Below are 24,616 nucleotides of genomic sequence, written 5' to 3'. Positions count from 1 at the left end.
TTGGTTTCCCATGGGCTGGGCCTCCATAGGACAGGACTCCCTCGTCAGCAGAGAATGGTGCCTGCTAGGATTTCTGCATCTTGTTGCCAATAGCCCACTGCCCAAGGTCAGAGCTAGTTAGTTACCTATGTTCAGGCTGGCTGGTTGTCATTTCTAGCTTGGATACAATGATGTCAGGGAGTTTTGAGGACCCACAGAGAAGGGTGATGGTAGCAAGTGGATTAATATAGTTGCAAACCTTTTCGAGAAGAGATGAATGATAAATGGGGGTCATACTCCTGAAGAGGAGGAAAGGAAGGAGAAGGGTGGGCCTTTTATGATCCTTGTGCTTTCTATGTGCTCATGTGTGTAAACCAGAGAACCAGAACAACAGAAGCGGTGGTGCTCACCCAGGCTGCAAAGAGACATCATTGGTCTTCATTAGAGAACCCATGTTTTTGTGCTCCCTGTAAGATACAGGCATGGCATTGTAGAGACATGGGGGAAATCTGCATCTGTATCCTTGTGTGCATGGATGCACCTGTATGTATTTGTGGGGAAAAGCCACCCACAGTTTCCTAGCCTTTATCTGTCTACCTGCCTTTGTGTCTCCTGCGGACTCAACCTCTGCAGAACACAGACAGTGTCAGCAGCTTCTCTGCTCAGGGAAGTTAATGACTGAGAGTGTGAGTGCTGGGAAGTCTTTGAAATAAAGTTATGTCCATTGTGATTACAGCTCTGATGGTATTTATATTTAAATCATTATTGCAGCAATAATGTACCAGTTTGCCCATGAAATATAGAACCGCTTTGGAAGAAAAGTCTCTATACCAGTGCATTTCTGAGGCTGAGCTACATGGTCTAACTTTGGGCCTTTGCTATTGGTTGCATGATTCATGTATTATGTATTTCCAAAGAGTAATGAAGGCTGTGCAGTTTTGCCTAGGGCACTGAGTATTGAAAATATACAGCCAGTCCAGTGTGCTGAAGGGCAGATTGGAAGTCTGCATTGACAAGGCTGTCTTTCATTCCAGGTGGGGTGCCACCGCCTTCCATGCCTTGGAGTTTGATTTGGTGATAATGCATCATTAGAGACAAGTCCTTGTGCCAGCCATCCAGCTACAGTGAGGCAGGAAGTGGACAAGCATCTCAGCAGTGACAGATGGCTTTTTTCCCTTCAGATCCATACAAAATTCATAAACATGATTTATAACCAATGAAGTTTAAGCTGCTTGAAGCAGAAGGTTCAAATGCACAGCTCTCTGGTGTAGGCAATGTCTGTCTTTTGATTTTGTCCCCAGTCATGATTATCTGGTGAAAGCATACTCTGCCACAGGCACAGGACAGACAGTTCTACTCACTGAGCAGTTGTGGTAAGGGTAGGAGTCAGCCAGAGGAGGCGGTTCATTATTCCTGAGAACAAGATGAGCCACATGGCCAAGGCAGGGATGTTTCTATAGGACGGGTGTGGCCCTGTATGCTCTGTGAGTGAGCTCTTTCTGAGCTCACTTATGACCATTTGCTCTTCTGTGGCCTGTCCCTTTGTCTTTGAAAGCTTTCTCCTTCTGGTTGCAGGTCAGTGAGTTCTCCTGGCCTCCTCTGCAGTCCTCTTCTTCACTGTTGCCTCTGACTCCTTGTTCGACTGTTTGCGAGTCTCCCACTGTCTGGAATTGGTTCTCTCGGGGTTCCTTCTCTGTCCTCTGCTCTAGAGTGCTGTGTGTGTAGAAGCCCACAAGTACTTTATAGATGCTTTGTGACCTTCAGAAGCTAAGCCACATATCTCAGGTGTGTTTTTCTGGACCCATGGATATCTCTCCATCACTCTTGGCCAGGGATGCTGGTGTGCAGAGAAGAGACCTGGTGTTTGTTACGCTTCTAGTCCAACTTCCACCTGTGCCTCCCTCCCTGCATTAGCTGGCTCCTGGCCAGTTCCTAAAGACACAGGTCACGTACCCTGAGGTCAGAAGAGAGGCTTGTGCTCTTCTCTGATTGCTGCATCCACTCAGTAGGCTGAGATAGCAAAGACCCTTGTTGTCTCTAGTCCCTTGCACCTCGGGCTCAGGTCCCGAGTCTGTGCCTCTACAGTTTCCCCTCTGTCTTCTACCTTTGGACCAGCTCCTTAGCTCTGCCTCCCTGAAACCATGTCTCTGGACACCAGAGACACCAGTTCTGGTTTGACCATACTCTGCCTCTGCTCTGCCGTTTTCCTAGTGCTTGTTGTGTTTGTCGTCTTTTCCTCAAAATTGAGGTCCTTGGTTGCCTGTGTCTGCTGCGCTCCTGCTATGGGTGGCAGTGGGTGGCAGGCAGGAGCTCAGGACCTCATTGACTGAATTGGAGCGTGGACAATCACCAGCCCTGAACACTGTTAAGCACTAATATTTTCTACAGTGAATATTTCTACTACTAATATTGGGACCTAATGGGAGATAATGCTATGTAATTTATATAACCATGCCATAACAGATTTTGTATAAATTAGAAAAATGTCTCAAAATGCTAAATGCAGGTGAAATGGAAATGACTGAATCCCAGATAAGATCATTTCTGAATATCTTAGGAGAAATTTTGAGCAGCTTTGGGAGTGAAGGGGTTACCCTTGGTAGTATTTTATTGAACCACAAATTGTTATTTATAACCCATGTCAGGAGCAATTAAACTGATTGATGATTAAGAAAGTTTAATAGTTGAATAATAAGATGCAGTTCTTGACAGCTATTTTTTCTCATTCTGGAAGCATATTTTATGAGTCTAATAACAGTGTTGAGGATGGGCTGTATAGCATGTTGTGGTGTAATTATGTGGTGGTAATATAATATTCAGTCTAGTGTTACGTGGTCTATTATGTATAAAAAATTAAAATACCAATTATGATTTTTTGATTTATTATTGAAGTGGTTTATTAATTTTGGCTTACCTAAAATTTACATCTGGTAGCCTTGCTGCTGGCTCTCCTTGCCCTGGCTTTCATGCCAGTGCTGGTTTTCCTGATGAATAACTTCTTAGGTTGGTGGGGAAGATATGTGGCTCAAGAATGGTTTGAGAAATAAGTACTGATGTTACGAAGTAGGAGATACAGACGAGTAGCAGCTAAAAGCACGCTCTATCTTCTGAACAGCATGTGTATGTGTAGAGAAGAGGTTTGACTCCCTAATTGGCAGGGAATATGGTGCAAGCAGTTGAAACATTTGGCTGTGCTTCAGCAGCAAACAGCTGCAGTTGCTGTGCAGTTTCTCTAAGGTGTTTTGCGCGTGTTTAGAAAGGCTGGTGCCGGTGTAGGGGTATCTGTCTAGCTGCTTTCCTGACAGGCCTTTGCTCAGAGCAGCCAAGGAACCAGGGAAGAGTCTGCTACCCTTCCTAGCAGTATGGCACAACCAGTTCACTCCTGGTAGTAGGAGTTTTTCTTTGTCATAGTTTGTATTCACTGTTCCTTTGAGTGTCAGCCTGGAATGCTTGTTGTCTGTTTCCTTTTGATGCTTTGTGACTCCTTAGCCCTTTGATCTGACCTGTTTTGTTTGGTCTTCTCAGCATTCCTTTCCCCAGTATCCCTGAAAGCTGCCTCCATTTTCATCAGCAGGCTCCTGTTGACTTCTGCCTAAAACATGATTCTGATTTCTTGTACTGGGGGATTGTACAAAGATACAGGCTTGCTCTTGGCTTAAGCTCCTGGGAGATTGAGAATCACACAGAGGGATTGCCTACTAATGATGAATCAGGGAAAGGCCACAAGTCCACGCTGTCCCTCCAATTTAAGGAAGTATCTTTTCCTGCCTCCAACAGAGGAGCCTCTGAGTCTGTTTGAATTCTGGTGCCGACATGCTGTGTATTGCTGTCAAATCTTAGAGTGAGTCACAGTGTCGGACCCAATTTAGAAATTGCTTTATCCTTTGCATCCTTTTGATGCTTGACTCAAAGACCCTCAAACTGACCTAAAGTGGACAGGTCCAGGCCGTCCAGCTTGTCAACACCACCTGAACACAGCACAGAACAAAAAGATTTCCACTCAACTTTTAAGGGAACATATTTTCTTAAAGATGAGAAATGAAAGCCTTTGGCCAGGCTTCCTGTCACAAAGAGCCTTTCATAAAACCTTCCTGGAGAATACAGATGCAAGCTGAGCATTGCCTGTCCGAAATTCTGGAGTCAGAGGTTTAGATGTCAGTGCTTAGAGTTTGCAGTCTTTTTACAGATGTTACAGATTGGACATCCCTCAATGAAAACCCAAAGACCAAGGTGCTCTGGAGTTAAATACTGATTGCTGCAATGATACTTGAAGTCTCAAGTCCAGGAGCCCCTTAAATTTGGAGTCTGGGCTCACCTGAGGCTGTGGGGTCTTCACCTTGGCTTTTAGATAACTTGCATTCATTCTGATAGTTCACCTTTTGTCTTAGGTAACTTAAGTATTGACCCTCATTTCTTAACTGCTTTTGAATAAACACAGATATTCATTATACTAATTTATGACCATCTTGGTTTTAAAAACCAACTGAAAATGAATGTTAAGGATATTTCCAATATTTCCTAAAATTGTGCCCTAGATTCATTGTGAATTTCCACCGTGGAATGACACTGAGGTTCCTTGCCATGGCCACCCACATGACATTGAATGAGTCATCCTTAGAGCTGATATTCACCTGGAACAAGCACAGAGGCTTCAGTATTCAGGCTCCTGACTCAATCATATGTCCTAATTTTTGTGTGGTTTGAGGTTTTCCAGGCCCACATCCCAAATTCTGCATTTCATGATCTCAACACAAACACAATGAGGAGGAAGAAACTTCTACGTAATTGGGTTGATAAAGACCACATTCTTCATAGTTCCTCTCTCAGTGGCTTTGTGCTTGCCCCAGGAAATTGAGATACCAAGTTCTGGTGTGTGTTAGTAGCAGGCCTTCTAAGGACTCATTGTGGGTATTCAGGGTTGGGAGGTAAGGTAAATACTATTGATTCTTCTCTCCTTCCGTCTTTCTTCTCTTCCTTTTCTTTTTAAAATAATGTCTTGTCATGTAGCCTAGGCCAGACTAAAATTCACTATGTTGCCCAGGATGACCTCAAACTCTTGATCCTTCCATCCCAGCCTCAAGTACTGGAATTCCTGTTGGGCACCACCATGCATGGCCACTAGTCCATCTAAGTGACAGAGGTGACTGTGGAGGTTGTATGTCAAACAGTATTGTGATTGTGGATTGTGATGGATTACTTTGTGAAAGAGGCTGGTAGGACAATATCATCCTTGTGTGTTGATACAGCATTCCTGAGCCCTTCGAGGTGCTGAGCTGGGCCAGTGTGGTGTGACAGGAGAACACTGCTCAAATGAGACACGGATGTAAAACCTGGCTAGGGGGAGCCTCTGGCGGTGGAAAATACAAATATGTAGATCCACTTATTAATGCTGATATTTTATCTACCTGTGTAAAGGGATGAAGGGATGGTATCAGGGTTGAGGAGCAGTCTTCAAGGTAGTCTCTTTCACTCCCTGCTAGCTTGCTGTAAATCTGAGCATGCCCCTTCCAGTCTGTGTCAGGATCCTCAGCATGTCCTTCCTCAGCATGCCTTCCACCTGCCACCTGCGGTTGAGGTGATTGTGATGTGGGATGTCTTTCTGTTTGCTCTGAATATATTTTATTACCATTGGCTAATAAAGAAGCTGATTTGGCCAATAACCATGCAGAGTTGAGCAAGACAGAAAATCCAAGCAGAGATACATGGAAAAAGAAGGCAGAGTCTGGGAGATGGCAGGAAGCAGCCACAGGAGAAGGAAGATGTGAGGTAACAAGCCATGAGCCTCATGGTAAAATATAGATGAATAGAAATGAGTTAATTTTAGTTGTAAGAGCTAGTTAATAATAAGCCTGAGCTAATGGTTCAAACAGTTTGTAATTAATATTAAGCCTCTGAGTGGATATTTTAAAAGTGGCTGTGGGACTGGGTGGGTTGAGATTTTAGGATTTTAGGAAATCCTTCTCAATGTGCTTCACATTGTGTAGAAAAGTTGCCTCATGGGACATTCTTTCTAATAGTGGGATGTAGGGCCAGAGAGTTGGCTCTGTGCTTTAAAGCATTTGCTGTTATCACAGAGAACCTTGGTTTGGTTGCCAGCACCCCAAGCACTCATTCAGTGCATGTATACATGCAGGTACCCATACATACACATAAAACTTAAAAAAAAATGGTAAGATAGGCGATCTGATGTCTACTTCCCAAAGAAAGGATGTGTGTGACTGAGTAACTGAGATTAACTCCTTGAAGGATTGTGCAGCAGCTTCTGAGATGGTTGTACTTTAGGTGATAGACTTTTGGTGAATTTCCCCTTGTATGTAGTATTTTGAGTTACTCAAATTTCTTCTGTGGTTGAGTGTTCAAAAAGTATCTAGTCATTTTACTGCATCAAGAACTTGGACCTGCCCTGCAGGTTCTTGCATGCTAGTGCTTGTGATGATCAGTGTTACTTTTCAGTTCGACAGAATCTAGAGTCACCTGGGGGATGGACCTCTGGGAGTGCCTGGGAAGAATTATCTTGATCATGTTAACTGAGGCAGGAAGAACTGCCCATTGAGGCTGGCACCATTCTCTGGCAGGGAATTCTGAACCACATATGAGTGGAGAAAAGGAGCCGAGCACCACGCACTCACTGTGCTCTTCTGACTGGAGGTGGTGTGACCAGCTGCTGCAGCCCCTGCTGCCTTGATTTTTCCACCATGGTTGATGATACTGTGAAGCCTCCTGCTAACCTGTGCTCTGAGACTCTCTCCCAGAGACCTTAGTGGATTTTGTTAACCTTTCCCCGACAAACTCTCCTTTCTTGTCTTTGTAGGGCTTAGGAATATGTCTGGAGCTGTCCTTGTAGGTTCTGAAAGTCAGCTTCTCGTTCCTGGATTGGGCACGCACCGTTTTAGCTGAAATGAACATCCCAGTGTGGGTGAGCGGTACATCTTATGGATCAGTTGGTTTTGCTTCATGGCTTTAGCTGAGTTCTTTGCTGCACGGTTGTTTCAGGGTGTTTTCTTTATTCTCAGGTGGCCTGCTGCCATGTATTTCTTACTGAGAAATAACTCTTTGTAGATTATTGTTATGAGCCATTGGCCCGTAATAAATTTGTTGGACTTTCCCTCTTACAACCACTTATGAGTTTTTACATGATACAGTAGCTCTGTTTATCTGGCTGCCTTTCTGACCTGCCCCTGAGGGTGTGTGTGTGGTAAGCTGCACAGCTTCTCCAAAGCCTGCGCCACGTTCTTTGTTTGTATGGAATGAAACAAGCAAGGCCCCTAAACAACCCACAGAGGAGACTTTTCTTCCAGTGGAAGACTCCCTGGTGTGGAATGAACCAAACCTCCTTGGTGTTAACTGACCAAGGATTCAGGACTCAGGGTTGCCCATCAGGGTCCCGCCTTCTTTGGTCCTTTAGTTGCGCTGCTGCTTTATTCGCCATCTGAACCAGAGCTGTTTTGCTGGCTGGCATGAAGACCTGATTATCTATCGTAGGTTATTTTGAGTTAATTAGATAAAGAGATAAGTCAGTTTAATAGACTAATTTATGATCAGTTTGTATTCTTAGTGGGTTCATTCTCTGTAGGTTCCCACTGCTGAGAGCTGGGTGTCGGTGCAGTCTCCTAATTGGAATACAGCGTCAGAAAGAAGGTCTTAGCTGGAAGTCCTAGCTACCTTTCCTCATTAAGGAATAACTAGGGACCCAAATCTCTTAATGCCATGTGCAGGCAGGCATCCTGTGAGGTGATGGAGTGCTGAGTCTGCTCTCATTGCACACATTGTGGCCTAATGACCCATGAGGTACCTGGATTTTCTGCTGTTCTATGGTGTGGCAGGGAGAGCAGGGTGGGAGGTTGAAAGCCTCCTCCACTGGGACAGTTAGGGTCTTCCAGGGACACACAAGTACCTTGCTTTCCTGAGAAGCCACACCTATAACTTTCAAAAGCAACCTCAGCTTTAACAATCGCAGCTTTGTGAGGGTTTCAAAATAGTGAAATTGTTCTCCATCTCTTGAGAGAACTGAGCCTTCTTCAGGAGGTGGCTCTGGCGACTTAGAGGCATGCTGGGAAGCATGTTTGCTTCCTTCGGTTTGAGTAAGTTACTTTTTATTGTAGTGTTGTTTGTGCTGTCATCGGCATACACAAATTAGAGTTTTCATATGCTGCCTTCAGTTCAGTAATAGCCTGAATGTTTCTGGAGCTGAGGAGCTGGGCTGGCGCTTAGTTCTTATTCTTCAAGGAATAGTTTTTCTCATTATGTTTGTAATTATCCATTCCTCCTGGACCACAAACTCTTTGAAGGAAGTCTGTTCATTCCCTTGTCATGCATTTAATGAGCTTCTGCTTGGTGCTCAGTACTGCTCTAGGTGCTAGAGACAGGCCTTGAAGTATTCTTCTGTGTCGAGGGTCAGTGGCAAGAAGGTAAAAACAGAGATGGGAGATAGTGCTTCCGGCCTGTGCGGTGTGAGACCACTGCATCTATTCTGTCCTTTGTAGTGGGGATTGTGACTGTGGAATCAACCTGTTCCCCTGCATAACTGCTGGCTGTACTGGGCTGTGTTTGTCTGTGCTGCAGTGGGCGCTGCCCCTCCTTTGCCCACCTTAGGAGCACTGTATCTTTCTCTGGCCCATCTTACACCATGTCTCTCTGATGACAGGGATCTACACGGGTCAGCTCAGAGCCTAGTGTCTGGATACTCCAAGTCGCAGCCCTCACCCACCTCAATATCACCTTCCCTAGCACCATGAGCTTACTGTGGGAAGGCATACACTCTGGATAAGCAAGGGCTCCTCACTCTGTCTCTGTCTTACCTGCTTCCTCCATCCCTATAGTGAGCAGCCAATAACTGCTCAGTCCAGAGGACAGTGAAGGAGCAGTGCGCCACTCTTCTTTTAGACATTAAGGCTTCTCTTGTCTCTTCCTTCCTAACCCAATTTCTTGCTGGTGCTTCAAGCTTACGATAGAACCAGTTACTGCTTTGCAAATAGTTTCCCTATAAACAAAAATGTCCACTCTAGTGGTGGTATGAAGCTAAGTCCAGGCATATTAAAAGAGTGCTTTAAAAAGTTTTGTTCTTAAAGAACAAAAATGACATGTCAGGCCCAGGAGGTGCCTTTCTCTGTGTGCTTAGTGCTTACATCCTCCTCAGCATTCTGTATCACAGATTCTCCCACTTGCTGTGTCTTGGTTTCCTGCTTGTCCATTTTGTGAGATTGTTCTGGCCTCTGCAGGGCATGTGGGGGGAGATGGGAGCAGAATTGTGTTGCCTTGGGAAGGGGTGCTGATTCTCATCACCTGGAACTCTCTTCCAGGTCACTGAACAGTCGTGGATATGGGCTGGCTCACCCACCTCACCCTTGTCTTGTGGTTTTTGTTGTTCACAGCCTGCCCTCTAACCATAGGCTTGTCCTATGGCCCCACGGGTGGTGGCTGAAGTTTTCAGCTGTGGAGTAGAGTGGGAACTGTGGCTGTGGTTTATTCTCCAATCTTGAATTGAGCATTATTTATATTAGAATTAAACATTCTCACTGCAGAACCAATTTGATCACAGTGTTAGTTGTTTTTGCTGAACCAGAGCTTTGTGAATTTATAGTGTGGAGTGGTGGCACTACCCTTAACCAAAGCAGGACCCTTTCTTCACGACAGAACCCGAATCTACGTAATTAAGTGGTAAAATCTCCATCACCGAAGTGTCAGGGTTTCAAATTTAAAACTCCCGAGTTGGGAAATGTGAAGATTAGATCCATAGAGCAATTCCAGCTTGCTTATAAAGAACAGAATATTTTTGATTACCAGTTAAGCTCCTAATTATGTGAAGAGGTTTATTGCAGGGTTTGTGCAGCATAGGTGATTAGTGTCGTCATGACAACAGCTTCTCCCTCCTTCCTGCCTCCAGGAGCTCGCTCTCTGCCAGGTGCTGGCTCTTTACCTACATCCTGGCATACCAGACATCTGTACCAGTGTTGAAGGATCCTTTGACAAGGGGAGACATATAAACTGAAATCATTTTCCCCTTTTCCAGTCACTACCCTCTGTCACCCGAGTTGATATGAGGAGAGCCTAGCTCCAGTCACTGCTTCATTTTACCAGGTAAAGTTCGGGTGCTCAGCTGCCCTGACATTCCAAATCCTGACGTTGTTCCTGGAGTCAGTGGAGCCCTGTGAAGAAAGGGAGGCCTACTCGCCCAGGAGACCCTAACTTGGGGTGATGTCATGACCTTAGTTTTTTTGCCTGAGTGACAACCCATGTGCTGAATGTTTTACCAACAGTTTCTAGTCACTAATTCCTATATTTTAAGTTGTAGCTGTTTAAGTGGGTTCAGTCAGTTCTTGTCAGATCTCCTCCACTCAGTGCCCAGCTAGAGGCCACGGTATGTCGAAGAGGCAGGAGAAATTTGGAGGGAGCGCCCAGGATTCATGTTAGGCTCTGACCCTTCCTCATCCCTGTCCTGAGTGTCACTTCCCTGCAGGTCCTGGTCTGTGCCCTCGTAGGTGCTCTCCCTTTAGATGGGTTGAGTGTGTGCAAACAGGCTCCAGCACAAACTCAGAATCAAGACTCAGTGACCAGCAGTTGGCACATGTTGTTACTGTTGGTCCGCCATCCTAGGCAGGCAGCCCTCATCACTGGACTGTTCTCTATTTTGAGCCTGTCTTTCCCCCTGCTCCTCTTTGTTACTGGGTGTGGGAAGATGGATGGAAAATTCTGATCTTTGCTTTTCTAACATAGCTTTTGGATACTGCAAAGTAGCATTTAAATACCTGTGTGCTTGCCTCCTGTCCAAGTGTCTTGATTGTTCCTTCTGTCTGTCCACCTCGTTACTGCCCACCACTTCCCACCAATTTCCCTCCTCTGCAGCTGTGTACCCACACTTCCATGCAGACTTGGGGATGGTTAGGGTTTTCCTCCAGTGCTGTGCCCCCTTATAGCACTGTCCCTGGCCACTGAATGCCAGCAGCTTTCTTCACCTAATCATTCCGGCCACAGGTGTCCTGCACACACATCCCCGTCACATTGCTCTTGGCAGCCGGGAAGGATGCGCTGTTCTTACGGCTCCAGCGGCATCACTTCTTTTATTCCTTATGAGCCTTTGCCTGTCATTCTACCCTGGACCCTTCTGCAGAGGAGGAAGAGGGGCCCAGCTTGTTGTGTACCCTGTAAGCTGTGGGCCTCTTGGTGATGCCTGCAGGGTAAATGGAGTTGTTGACAACATGAGGTTGTTTTCAGATTGACTTTGTACCTAGTAACATAGCAAGTGTTTTCAAAGCAGCTCATTTAACTCAGCCCCAAAGCTTTCCCCATGATCTAAGGAGTTATGTCACCCTGAATCTAATGTCCGTGCTTCTTTCTGACATACTGTTCCCTCGGTGTCCTCTTGGAACCACAGAACTTTGTCCTGGCTGACCAGACACTTCTCTGCTTCCTTCAGGTTCCCTGAGGTAACTTGTGTGCCCCATTAACTGCTCGACTTTGGAGGGGTCTTTGTTCCCAAGGTATAGGGCTCAGAGTCTGGGTCCTGCATGGATAAGGTGCTGAGATTGTGGGGAGAAGAGTGGCCCACCCCAGAGCAGGGTCGTACTTGCATGTTTCCATTCTAGTTTATAATTAAGTGGAAGAGCAAGAACTGGATTCCTGTCAGATTTCAGATGAAAAACACTTAATAATTCATTTGTTCTGAGGCACCTCGGAGAGTCCCTAAAGTGCTCAGCCCTGTCATGGGTTCCTGGGTCCAGTCCTGGGCTAAGGTTGTGTTTAACCTCCCTGTCTGAGTCCAGGGGTGCACTGTGCATCACCTACCTTCCACCACAGCCATCTGCTTCTAAACAGCTCTAAGGACAGCCTTGGCCCTGTGCTGGGCCAACATCTGGCTAGTGCATTTTCACTTGGGCTCTGCCCTCCAACTGGCAACTGTCCAGGTCAGCTTTCCTACCCTGTCTTTACCTTTGTGTCGATAGTGTTTCCTTTTGAAATATGTTTCTTCCTTAGAACCCTAGGGTTACTTGTCTTTTCTTACCTGTCACCGTAACTGAAATGTATTTTCCTACTGATATGATGGTGACATCTCCACATGGGTAGGATGGCTGCAACTGGGGTGTTTGCTGGTTCGAGAGCTAAACTCTTCCGCATCAGTTCAGGCTTCCTAGCTCTGGACATTCTCCTGATAATCCACGCAGCCCCCATCCATGGGGCTTCCCTGCTGGCCCCCACTCCAGTTTCTTCCAGCATGACCTTTTGTCTTCCTTCCCTGTGGCAGCACACTCTGTGGAGAGAGTGACTTCTGGAGCTAGATGTCTTAACTGAGAGAACTGATCCACCCTGTGTTTGTTCTCTGCCTGCTTCTTAGAGTCACTAGGTCAACATATTAGCTCCGAGTAGATGGAAGGGGACTCAGGTCAGCTGGTCTTACCTATGGTGCTGCCCAGGCCATGTCTCCTGGGATGGTCATCATCCTGTTTTCTTGGTGTTGGCAGTCTGCACTGGGTTCTGAATCTGTACCCACAGCCTGGATCTTCCAAAGTGCCTGTGTCTCCATCCTTGTCTATCTACAGTGTGTGTGACTGCCATGGGGTTCAGAGCATTCATCTTATTCTAACAGTGAGGGCAAGTCTGATTCTCTTGGCGTTTAGAAGACAAATCGGCAGAGGGCTTCTTGGAGTTAAATGCCATTACTTCATTACATTGACGAGTAACAAATGACCTGCTATGAGAAATGACGCCCAGAATAGGCTGCTGACATTTCCTCGGATAAAATAATAAGCTGGCTAAACAGACTAAGAAATATTAAGGCCTCTGCCTGCCCCATGCAGAGCCCATTTCATGTAGGCCCAGGCTGTGCTAGCCCAGTTGTTTCTGTGAACGTGCAATCTGAGAGGGCTCTTCTCACTGTTTCCCTCTTATTATGCCCAAGGAGATGTCCTTGTTCTTGGAAGGCCCTTGACAAACAATTTGTCAATGGAAAACATTTCAGAAGATGTCCTCGGACTGTGATTATTGATTCAATGCCCCAAAACTGGAAAATAGGATGGGAATCAGGTCTGCTGAAGCCATTTTCCCTGGGAGCAGGAGAAGGCAGTTCACACCACATCTGCATTCTTGACTTTTCCCGTTTAGCTCAGCGAAAAGGGAAGCAGTGGGGCTGGGCTGGATGTGAGGTAGGCCTGTGGGGTTCCCCCATTGCTGCCTTGCAGTGAGAACATCTGTCACCTGAGAGAGGTAATACCCTCTGCCTCTGCAGCCTGAGAGACTCTTGCAGAATCACAGAGGGACTGTATCGGAGGGTCTGTCCACATCAAGTGCTGGCCTCCTGGGCCAGCAGGGTTCCCAGATCAGACATTTTCAAGAATGGGACTTCTGAGGGCAGGCCATAGAGGAGGATTCTTGTATTGCTGCAGGCCAGTAGGGAGCAGAGCTGCCAGAGAGTGTGGCCATCACAAGGCAACGCAGGAGGGTCAGGTGAGGTGCTACAGCTTTGCCTGTCAATCTGACCTGTATCCAAGGGAAGGGGAAAGTTGACAATCAAGTCTCTTTTGGATCCAGCATGACAGGAGTGACAGCATCCTTCATTTAGGGTCTCAGCAGTCACTGACCCTTGTTCTTTCTGTCACCTGGGCTGTTCTGACCCCTGAATATGTATTATCCTTTAATGAGTTAACTTCCTGGAGGACATGCCTTTCCTACTTAGCTCTGTGCCCAGGGCTGGGGCTGAAGCAATAGTTCCCATATAGAGTACCATCAACCCAGCCACCTGTTACTTCCAGCACCCCAAATTGAGACAGTCACCCCTGTTTGCTCAGCCACATACAAGAAAGAAGTCCTGCAAAGTCTCCACATGCAGGTATCCAGAAGACATACCAGTGAAAGATTCTAGGCAAGGCCACAAGGAGTTGGCTCCTCTCTACACGGCATCCAGAATAGGCACGGCTGCAGACAGGAATTTGGTGGGTGCTGCCAAGAACTGGGAAGAGGGCAGAAAGGGGATGACTCCTGAAGGGTACAGGGATTCTTACTGGGGTAAGGAAAATGCTCTGGAGTTCATGGAGGTGATCTCACAGGCTCTTTACACAGAACAGCATGTGCTTGCAGTATATAAATGTGGCGAAGGTCCTTTATTTACACATTTAGAAAGTAGTTTCATGGTATGAGTTATGTCACACACACACAAAAAAAGCCGTAAACCTAAGCAGTGCCATGGAAAGAACTGGGGGTACTAGCACCATTTCTGCATTGGTGTCTTACAGACCCAGTATCACTGCAGGTGAGCTGGGAACTGGTGGTCACTGATGTACATGACCAAAGAGCTGGCTCCTGCTGGTTGTGTGTAGGCCTGTTACCATCTCCAGACTCTGTAAGTCAGCACAAAGAGCCTGCTTATAATCTACTCAGGGACCCTGATGTGACAACTCCTTTCTCCATTACCTTTCTGGTCTCTGTTGAACACAAAGAACCAGGAAGGCGGTTTTCCCATCCTTATATGTGCCAGGAGCCATGCAGACGCTGGTGAGGAAGTCACTAAGGATGGTCAGGAGGCTGGTGGGCTGGGGCCCAGGTCCTTTGTGGGGAGCAGTTGTGAAGATGGTCTGCAGTGATGGCTGAGGATGATAGGGAGACTGCAGACTTGATCCCGGTCTGTTGTGGGGTGTGACTGAGGGCTTCCTGAGTTCCAGTCTCTTTACCTCTTCTGCACTGCTGTTTGCATGCCACAGACTGTTAGAGACCCCGACAGTGGGAGCAGAGTGGTGACAGGTTACCTGAGTGGGTCTGTCTAAAGCACAGAGGGGGATGGGAAAAGGATGAATTCTTGATAATTGTCAGCAGTTTTGCTAGCATTGCTGGACTTTGCTTAAACTTTCTAAATGTGTCTGGGCTAAAATGCTTCTTTCTTAAAGAACATTTTCTTTATAAAGATGCACATGTGTTTGCAAATAAAATGAAAATAAAATGATAAGTGGGCGGTCAATTTTTAAAATGTTTATGTGCATTTTCCAGGGTGATTGTCCTTCTAAGGGTCTAAAATGATTTTGCTCAAATATCTGATGAAACATTTCAATTAGGCGTCTGTCTTCTCAGCTTTCAGAAGGAAATGATTTCCGAGCACCGTTGTCTTCTTTGAAGCTCATCTGGGCCTCTGCCTGGGGTATTAGACGCTAGCACAGTAGTTTTTACCTAGAGCGATTTGGAAAGCTCTACCTCAGAAACAGTAGTCTAGAGGAATTATTACTGAATGAATATGTAAATTTGTTAGTAGCAGAGTTTTTAAAACTCTGTTTGAGAAACTTTCAGATCTGTTAGGGCTTAGCAATATATGGTGGGTTTTCTCTTTTTAGAATATGAGATGTCTAAGCAGTAATAATTTATAATATATTGATTATGCTAATTAACCGGAGTAGATTCAGAATATTAATTATCTGCAACTAATTAGGTATTAAAATTGAGAACCATTAAGTCATGAGGTGTGAGGCTCATGAACCATTTATTCAACGTGATGAAAAGCGTGGTGGAGGGAGGCTGGCGTGCATGCGCATGGTTGCTGTCTCTGTTTGTTTATTTCACATGGTTGATTGCTTCTTGTATCTTCCATGCTTGTTCTGTACAGACCAGGAGGACGTGGATGAGGTCGATGTCTCCAGTGTGCCTGCAGAGGTGCTTCGCAACATTGAGGCTGACACCTACTGGTGCATGAGCAAGCTGCTGGATGGCATTCAGGTGAGCCTGGGGCTCCGGAGGCTCAGGAAACCAAGTGGAGGGAGGCCGCCGGGCTACTCTCCACACACTGGCTTCTGAATTGAATTCTGAAAATGCAGGTAGCCTTTCTCTATGTGGAGCCTTCCTCCCCAGGGTCACAAGATACGAGATGGGTCATACGTGCTCCTGGTTCTGGGAATAGCCGTTGTGTCCTGCCAAGTATTCCAATAGGAAGGTGTGTGTGGAGTCTAATCCCCATGCTCTGGTCTCACCATCACTTATGCCTGTCTACTCTAGCCTTCAGCACCACTGTGGGCACTGGTCCATGAGTCCTTGGCCAACTATTAGACACCTATCTATCCCTTTAAGGGCTATAGTCTGTACCTGCTAGACCTGTGAGCAGCCCATAGTCCTTCTCTGGTGGCATGGGTTGCTCTCACTGTGCCTGGTTCATGGGGAGACACCAGCTATTAGAGTCCTGGGTACCTGGGCACCATGGTGGGGACATTGTTGGCCTCCACAGAAGCAAGGGTTAGTGACTGGGATGTTGACAGAAAAGCTCTATGACAGCTTGATTTTATGTAATTAGTTTTTTTGTGTGTTGGAACCTGCACAGTGCCAGGAAAATACTTTGTTGGCTGATAGGATGGGGACAGGAGCTGGATGACTTGTAGAGCAATGGTGAAGTAGGCACACCAGCCCTTAGCCCTGTGGAGTGTTTGGGTTGGTCTTGGCTCGTAATACCTTTCCTAGGTACCTGCTTTGCACCTGGCACTGTGTTTTGCCCTTGAGCAAGGCATGATGCATGCCTAGGGGACCACACTGCGGGCTGGAGGCCAGGTGTTTCAGTACTGCACACAGAAGTGGCAACAGCCTCCCAGGACTGAGTGTGGCAAAACGAGGTGCCATAGGACACTGTTGACAGAGGAGGGGGAAGGCTAGAGTGGGGTTTAACTGTCACGAGGGACCAAATTCCCAAGATTCTCATCTGGGAATTCTTACCTTGTAGAAGCTATACATGAAGGCCATAACCAGTACCATGCTAGCTAAAGTGGCGTCTTAGCCCCCAGGGCATCAGGAAGCCAGCTGAGCCACCGTAGCCCTCATCTTTCTGAGTAGGTGTTTCTGCTGAAGTGGTCTCAGCTCATTTACTGAACCTGAAGGTCAAATAAAGCTTCAGAAAATGTGTGGCTTAGACCCCAAGGCTTAATCCAAAGGGATTAGCCAAGTGGTTTGTGAAGTAGGTCTGGGTTTGCAGTGCTTTTCATACCTGAGGTGGATGGGGAGCAATTAGCATCCACTTGTCTAACTGAAGAGCGGAGACCTCTCCTTTGCTGCTGATCCAGATGGCCCTTGACTTATTTTGTTTCTTGTAAAGACAAATGTGCCCACTAGAGACATGTTTTGGCCCAAGCATCAATTCATCACTTCTCTCCTTTGTTAATGTTTTCATATTTTTTGCTCCTTCAGAATTTAGCCTTTCCCTGTTAAGAGAAGGGATTGAACTATAATGTAAAGTTTATAAATTATCATTGTCACGTCTCTGATTGTGAGTGATGGCACTTGTGCCATTTAAATCCAAGATTATCTGGCTTCTGTTTGTAAATAAGATGGCTGTACAACGAGATCAATGCTGCCCTTTCATTTTTCACCTGGGCTTTGTTGTCGGGAAAAGGGTTTATTGACAGGACTGACAAGCAGAAGGCACAACACTCCTCTGGCGCCTTTGTTTAGGGCACGTTTGCAGCTCGGTGGTAGCTATCTGTCTTTTCCTCATGCGGCTAGGATTGATTCCACATGAGCCTTGTGTGAGCTGTTCCACCATTAGGGATTTGGGTTCTTGCTATATTTCTTATGGTTAAGGCAATCCCAAGAGACTGGAGACTTTGGGACCTTTTTGTACAAGAGCCGGTGTTGTTTTAGGTTAGCTTAAGCTTGGTTAAAATTCATGCTTGAAGCTGGGCGGTGATAGCAATACCTTTAACCCCACCACTCAGGAGGCAGAGGCAGGCAGATCTCTTTGAGTTCGAGGCTAGCCTGATCTATAAGAGCTAGTTCCAGGACAGATTCCAAACCTTGTCTCGAAAAAAAAATTACAGGCTTGAATGAACCTTTACTATCCTCCAAGGGCCTGCATGACCCTGCCCCTTACCAGTGGTGGCTTGTCTCTTCACCCACTTGCCACCCCAGGTCACACCTCTTTCTCCTCCATTCTTTGTTCTGCTGGAATTCTCCCCTGTGCCACGGTCTGGGTTGGAGACCCTCTGAAAACAGCCTTGGTTTTGTTGAATGCAGATGTTCCTATCTGGCCTTTACCCATGTCTTCAGGGTTTCTATAAGACTAAGTTGACTTATCAAAGTGTGTTAGCTATCCACACACTTTCTATGGGTCTTCCAGGGGTTCAGGACTCCAGACTAGGAACCAAACTAGGGCCACAGGCTTTGTGGTTAATAGGCAGTGACTTAAGGGAGGAAAACAGGAGTTGGGTATATCTCCTACTGCAGGACCCTAAACCTTGTACCAGACCCTGTGCACCAGGTGGATGGATGCCCAGGGAGACAGGGCAGCCTCAGGTTATACAGCCTGTGAAGGAGCCTATGTCTGGACTCCCCATGGCTCCCATGCTTCTGCTTTGCTCAAGTAGGTAGAGTGAATTGTTTTGCAGGGCGGATTCTAGAGCAGTGGTTCTCAACCTTCTTAATGCTGCCACGCTTTAATACAGCTCCTCATGTTGTGGTGAGCCCTACCATAAAATTACTTCATTACTACTTTGGAACTGTAATTTTGCTACTGTTATAAATCATACTGTAAATATTTTTTTGGAGATGGAGGCTTGCCAAAGGGGTTGCCCCCCACAGGTTGAAATCAAGAGGGTAGAAAACTGCAACTATGTTTTGTTTGGTTTTGGACGCACTGGATAGCTGTAGCTATGTTTGGTTAGGAGATTCTGTGCCTACTAAGTTTTTATGTCTTCTGTTTGTTTATTTATTTTGTTTTTTGAGACAGGCTTTCTTCTCTATGTGAACAGTCCTGGCTGTCCTGGAACTTACTCTGTATACCAGGCTGGCCTCCAACTCAGAGATCTTCCTGCCTCTGCCTCCCCAGTGCTGGGATTAAAGGCATGTACCACTATTGTTCAGTCCGCTAAGTTTTTGTAATTGATCTGCTAACTCTTAATTCCTCCAAAGTATGATGAGCATGCCTATGCAGGTGCTAAGGGTCACTATGGTGGGTATGACAAGTACCGCCCTTCTGGCCCCGATCTGAAGCCCAGGGGCTTGTTGGTAGACAGGATAGCAGTGGGGGTGAGCAGAGAGTATTGGCCCAAGAGGATATTAAACTTTGGAAAAACTGCTCCCACTGCAGTTGCCTGGAGATGCTGGTGACTGTGTGTAGAACACATGTAACCTGCTTTGGTGGCTTGTTAGTAGCAAGGGCAGTCCTCCAGAAAGAAAGTACGCTGGTCTGTTAGAAGGCAGCCAGTACACTTGAGGAGAGTCTGCAGATGCACTGTGGCCTTGGTTTTCCTGCCCCAGACTGTTTCAAGTAAGAGAAATGCCCATCATGCCCTGGGAGATGTGAGTGACAGGGATATGCAGAGCAGAGCTGTCCCATGCCCCCATGCTTCAGTGTCAGAGGTTTCCCATGTTGATTAGATGATCACCAGTCACATTCCTTAGCATTGTTTCTTCCAGCTCAGCTCCACAGTAGTGAATGATAACCTTTCAAAATTCAGGTTCTCTACTACTTGGAAGTTCAAATGTTGTTATTGGTAGCAATCACTATCTAGTGTCTGAAGTGATAGAATAACTGTTCATTTTTGGGAAAATAACTGGTAAGTCCCAGGTTTGCATAGCCATTTTGCCTTTGAAGGTGGTGATTCTTGAAGGTGGTATCCTTTATAGTTCTCAGCTACAGTAGCCGTGTGGAACTTTCCTGGAGGATAGCTCAGCTGCCTTCATACACAAGGCTTTTCCTGCCCTCCATCCTGCCTCAAAATGTTAGAAAGGTGCTTCTTCCAGACAGAGTTGAACACTGTCATTAGTAAAATTAGACTTGATTTTAATGTAGAAGTTAAGATGACCACTTCATGAGGGGTGTTCTTCAGCAAGACTGCCTTTTGTTTGAAGTCACAGGGCTTTGGGAATGCACTGAACGCCAGCAAGGGTGGATGGTGCTGCCTGGATTCTTCCCTGTGCTCTGGTGTGCACTCACCCTGCTGTGTGCTTCAGTGCAAACCTCAACACAGTGAAAAAGGTCTTTTGTGTTCCTGTATTGTTAGGAACACAATCAGTTTTGGTCTATCAGAAAAACTTGAAAGGGTCTTGGAAACCCCAGCAGTTGGCTAGTGATTGAAGGCTTTTGCATGAGACCCGTGCTTTCTCAACCCAGACACATGGCTTCTCTCACTGAGAAGCTCCAGAAGAGGTCAGAGAGAGAGAGTATAGAGTTACCTGGTCCAGGTTCCTGACAGGCCAGGGGATGTGAAGATAAGAGGAAACGGAAGTTTGCAATCAGGTGATCTTGCTTAAGCTGATGGCTCATGCCACCAGACTTATTAAGAAGTGTAGCACCTTTTATACTGTTTGCAGGGGAAAATGGGACAGAGTAAGCAGGAAGCTATCATACAATGGGGTAGAGCCAGCAGGAAGCTAATCCGGCAATGTTGTACAAGGAGAACACATGATATCTTAGTCATCGTAGACTGAGTACACAACATCATAGACTGATAATTAACCACAGCCCTTGGTGTGGGGACAAGAGTTGAGTTTCTAGGATTTGAAGTCACAGATCCTCCAAGACCCTAGCCCCAGGCCATTACTGGCCTTGCCAAGCATGCTCCTGGGTTTAGGCAAGGAACTACATTCCTTCTCCATACACTAAGGTCTTAGGGAAAGCTTTGGGTCAGCCTGGCTCCCAACAACAGAGCAGGCAGTCAGCCTATGTGGCAGGGAGCTCCAGCATCACTGTCGTCAGGGATGGGAGCCCTAGTACACTGACTGAGCAGGCCATAGTATGCCTAGGTTTAAAGTGTGAAGGGTGGAGGCACAGTTTGCAACCAGAATACAACTCTGACAACTTTGAACAAACTAACTGGAACTTCCAGCAGCCAGATTATAGTCATCACATTCTGCAACCCATTAGGCACAACCGGAGAGGATTCGGGGACTGAATGAGGGTCTGAGGAAATGAAGGGGTGGGAGCAAACCCAGACAGACTCTCTGGGGGGAAGATAGCACTGAGAAGATGATGACTGAGCAGTTGAAATTTGTTTTGTTTTATTTAGGAAGTTACAATTTGAGTATCCCCACCTTGGCCTTGGAATCTAAGTCCTTCTTGCGTAGAGTCAATAAGTAAAACTAATGTCGAGAGAGAAATCAAGTCAGACATGCAGGTGTGAGGCGAAAGGTACGGGACCGGAAGAGGCACCCTCGGAGGAAGGGTAGGCGGGAGCCTACAAACTGAAAATGGAGATGGAAGTAGATGAGAAACAGCAGAGGGAGGAGAAAGTGGGAAGACGTGCTTGATGCTATGAAGAAAGAAGCTGCCAGATAGATTGGATTGAAATCTAGGGGTCAGCTGTGCACTGCTTAACACAGTCATGCCAAACATGATGGTACAGAATGATAGGATGGGTGGGGGAAATGCAGCCATTAACCCCATCCTCCTAAGAGGCTCCCAGGCACCTACCACCTAGACTGTATCATATTGAGATTTTGGACTCTTGAGCTCTGGCTACTGCTCAACTGCCCCCCAGGAGTCAGTGTGAAAGGGTAAGAAATTACTGTGGGTGTGCGTGCTGGAGATAGTGCACCCTGCTTGAGAGCTTTTCTCAGGTGGCTCACAGTCACCTTTAACTCTAACTCCAGGGGATCCCATGGCCTTTTTTGGCCTCTGTGCCCCCTGCCCATATTAAAACAATAACATTAACAACAACAACATGAAAGTTGGACACAATGACCTGTATTTAAGAAGCAGAGTTCAAGGCAAGTCTGGTTGGTCTCCATAGTGAGTTCCAGGCCAGTGAGGGTGACATAGTGAGACTGACTAAAAGAACAAAATCCAAACTAAAACACAAACAAATATACAAAAATGGTGAAAGTACAAGGAGTTTAGCTGGGGAGAGGGAGGACATCTTGTTGTGTGTGTTGGGGGCGGGTAATGCAGTGTATGCATTATAACAAAACCTATTGTGTATAATTAATAAATGCTAGAGAAAAACTAAAATTCCTACCATGAGGGGCATTTGTGCTGCACAGTGTTAGGCTGGGCCAGTGGACAGCTTGAGTCCTGGTTTTGTGAGAATGGCTGCCCCAGACACTGCCAAGGGATGATAGAGATAAGTCTGGGGAGTGATCTGCAGGCTTAGGAGAATGTTCTGACTATGCTCAGGCCTACTGTGTGGACTTACCTGGTTGTACTGGTTGTGGTACTCATGCTGGTAGGAAATGCTGAATTGCCAGAGGCAGGAAGGTCTTGAGTTTGAAGCCAGCTTGGGCTACAGCTTTGTGGTGAGGCATTAGATCCTAGTTGCAGATAGAATCCTAACACCACCCCAGGAAGGAGCATTGTAGAAAGAGTCTGGGCTTGCAGTCAGCAGATGCTTGCACCCAGGAGACCCTGTCTGTGATTGTGATGCATGGCGTTGCCTTAAGAAAGGAATGAGGCTGTAAGAAAAGAGCCTGGTGGTGAAGCACTGCTAGCTCTGGCTCCCTGTGGTCATCCGAAATGGAAGCTGAGACTTCTGGTTCTCCTGCCAGCTAACACAGCAGACCTATGTTTGAGGCCTATGCAGGGGCACTTATTTTTGCCCCTAAGTACCAGCAAGAGGTGTAGAGTTAAAAAAAAAAATCGGGGCCTAGTTTCTTCAGTTGCTCTATAGTTTTCTATTTTTGTTTTGATATAGGATATTTCTCTATAGCCCAGGCTAGCCTGGAACTTGTGACTTTCCTGCCTGAGCTCTGTTTCTGACACACGCGCTATCTGTTAATACTGTTGAGTGTCTATGGCTTCCTTTTGGCCATGACTTCTGGTGTAGACTGAGGAAATACGTATGAAGGGTTTCTGCTGGGTTGTTTCTTCACAGCGGACTGTGTGGAGACAGGTCTGATGAAGCTGTTGTGAACGCTAGTTTTTCTGGGGTGGGGGTGCAGGCTGGGGATTGGTCTCCACGGAGTCTTAGCCCTTTGTGGTGGTGGTGTCCGAGGTCTGGGTGCAGGTTGAAGTTCCAGGCAGCGGGCATCCTCCTGTGGCTCTTGGGGGATTATTCTTGTGCTTTTGCCAGTCTGTTCATTTCCCTAACAGCTCTCATGCCAGGGTTTGTCGGCCAGCCATTACTTCCTGAATTACAGCTCCACACTCGCCTACCCTGAAGTCATACTATTACTCTTGGACTCATTACTTAGCAGGACAGCTTCTCTGAGGAGAAGAGAACCGTTGCCTTTTATAATTAGTCATTTACATTTCCTTTCCTTGGGGAGGAATTATTCAATCTAAGAACTGGTTGGTGGCCTGGTAGAATTGGAATGAGAGGGAAAGTGGCTCCATTATCCTGGAACTTGTTGGTGAGAAGGCCACCAGAGAAGGTTGGTGCCTGAAGTGGGCATTGTTGACCTGGTGCAGGTGGTGACCTTCAAGTAGAGCTGTGGTGACCCTCAGGAATGCGCTCAGACCACTGGGAATTCCCAGGTCATAGTCCCAGGGAGCTGACTCCTGCTTACTCGGTTCAAAGGAAGGAGAACTAGGGAGGATCACTGTGCTTTGTCAGGGGGCTCTGAGCTGGCCTTTGTGGACACTGGGGAGAGCCGTCTGCAGGAGACCCTATTGACTTGGGAGTGAGCAGATAGAGAGTACCTGCCAACTTACAGATGGGGAATGCAGACCTCACTCACGTACCCACTGAGGCCGGCTCTGTGTGCTGAAGAGTCAAGATGTCATGTTAGAGTTTTGCTCAGTAAAATAGAGGTATATTAAACTGACAAAGTCCTTCTGTAACTGGGCTGCAAAGATTCATTAAGAATGAGCAGTAAGCAATTTAAAGGTGAAATTAAATTCTTTTAAAATGGCATTGAGAAACATAAAAATCCACATTCCTGCCTGAACAAAAAAGGTGCTCCTTTAAGTCACCTAGCTGCTCCTTGCCTGAAAATGGTCAGACCACCTGCTGTGGAGAAGTCAGGGAGTCTCCTGCTGGCTGCTGTGCTGCTTCTAAGAACACACAGCAAGTGCCTTCTCACTGACACACTCAGTGAGCCCTTACCTAGGAGTGCCTGGATATCTCTCTCTCTCTCTCTCTCTCTCTCTCTCTCTCTCTTGACAGGGCCTTACTATGTAGCTTTGGTTGTCCTGGAACTTACTATGTAGACCAGGCTGGTCTTGAACTCAGAGATCCACCTGCCTCTGTCTCCCAAGTGCTAGAATTAAAGGTATATGCCATGCCTGATATCTAGTTATAAATTCTTATTTTTTATTTTCTTCTTAATGGCTGTTTTAGAGCAACTTCAGATAAAAGGTGACACTGGGGAGTTCCCATGTAGTCTCCCCTCTCCCTCCCCAGCCGTCCTTCCCCTGTAAGACTGTTTGCATTAGTGTAGCACACTGTGACTGACAGGCCAATATCAATGAGTCATGATCAACTCAAGCTCATGGTTTCTTTAGGCTCACCCCCAATGCTGTAAACCCCGGGTTTGGCAGATGCCTAACAGCATGTGCTGTCCATTAGTCCTCAGTAGTCAGTCTGTGTTCCACCTGTTCATCCTCCTTGCCTTCCACTGGAACCCAGTCTCCATGGTTTTTTGCCTTTGTCACAATGTCACATGTTGGAAGGGTGGCCTTTCCAGACTGGCTGTGCACATCCTGTTGTTCTGCCTCGGATCCACAGCTGTCCTTTATCCAGTGGCAGTTCTGTTTTGACCACTCTGCACTGTCTTACTGGGCCCTGTGCTGCAGTTCCATGCTGCTCCTTGTCCT

The 24,616-nt window shown here is 46.5% G+C and overlaps 1 protein-coding gene across 1 annotated transcript in view; it reads left to right on the top strand.

Annotated features, from left to right (window-relative positions):
• The window catches only part of Tbc1d22a (TBC1 domain family member 22A), a 285,808-nt gene that overhangs the window by 127,832 nt on the left and 133,360 nt on the right, over positions 1-24,616 (top strand). The window contains exon 9 of the mRNA XM_005354385.1: positions 15,557-15,666. Within this exon, the coding sequence (XP_005354442.1) occupies positions 15,557-15,666 (110 nt within the window). The remainder of the gene's footprint in view (positions 1-15,556; positions 15,667-24,616) is intronic.

This window comes from Microtus ochrogaster, chromosome 15 (genome assembly GCF_000317375.1).
Source record: "Microtus ochrogaster isolate Prairie Vole_2 chromosome 15, MicOch1.0, whole genome shotgun sequence".
NCBI lineage: Eukaryota > Metazoa > Chordata > Mammalia > Rodentia > Cricetidae > Microtus > Microtus ochrogaster.
Note: the sequence above shows the minus strand (reverse complement) of the source record. Positions and strands in the feature narration are given on the sequence as shown.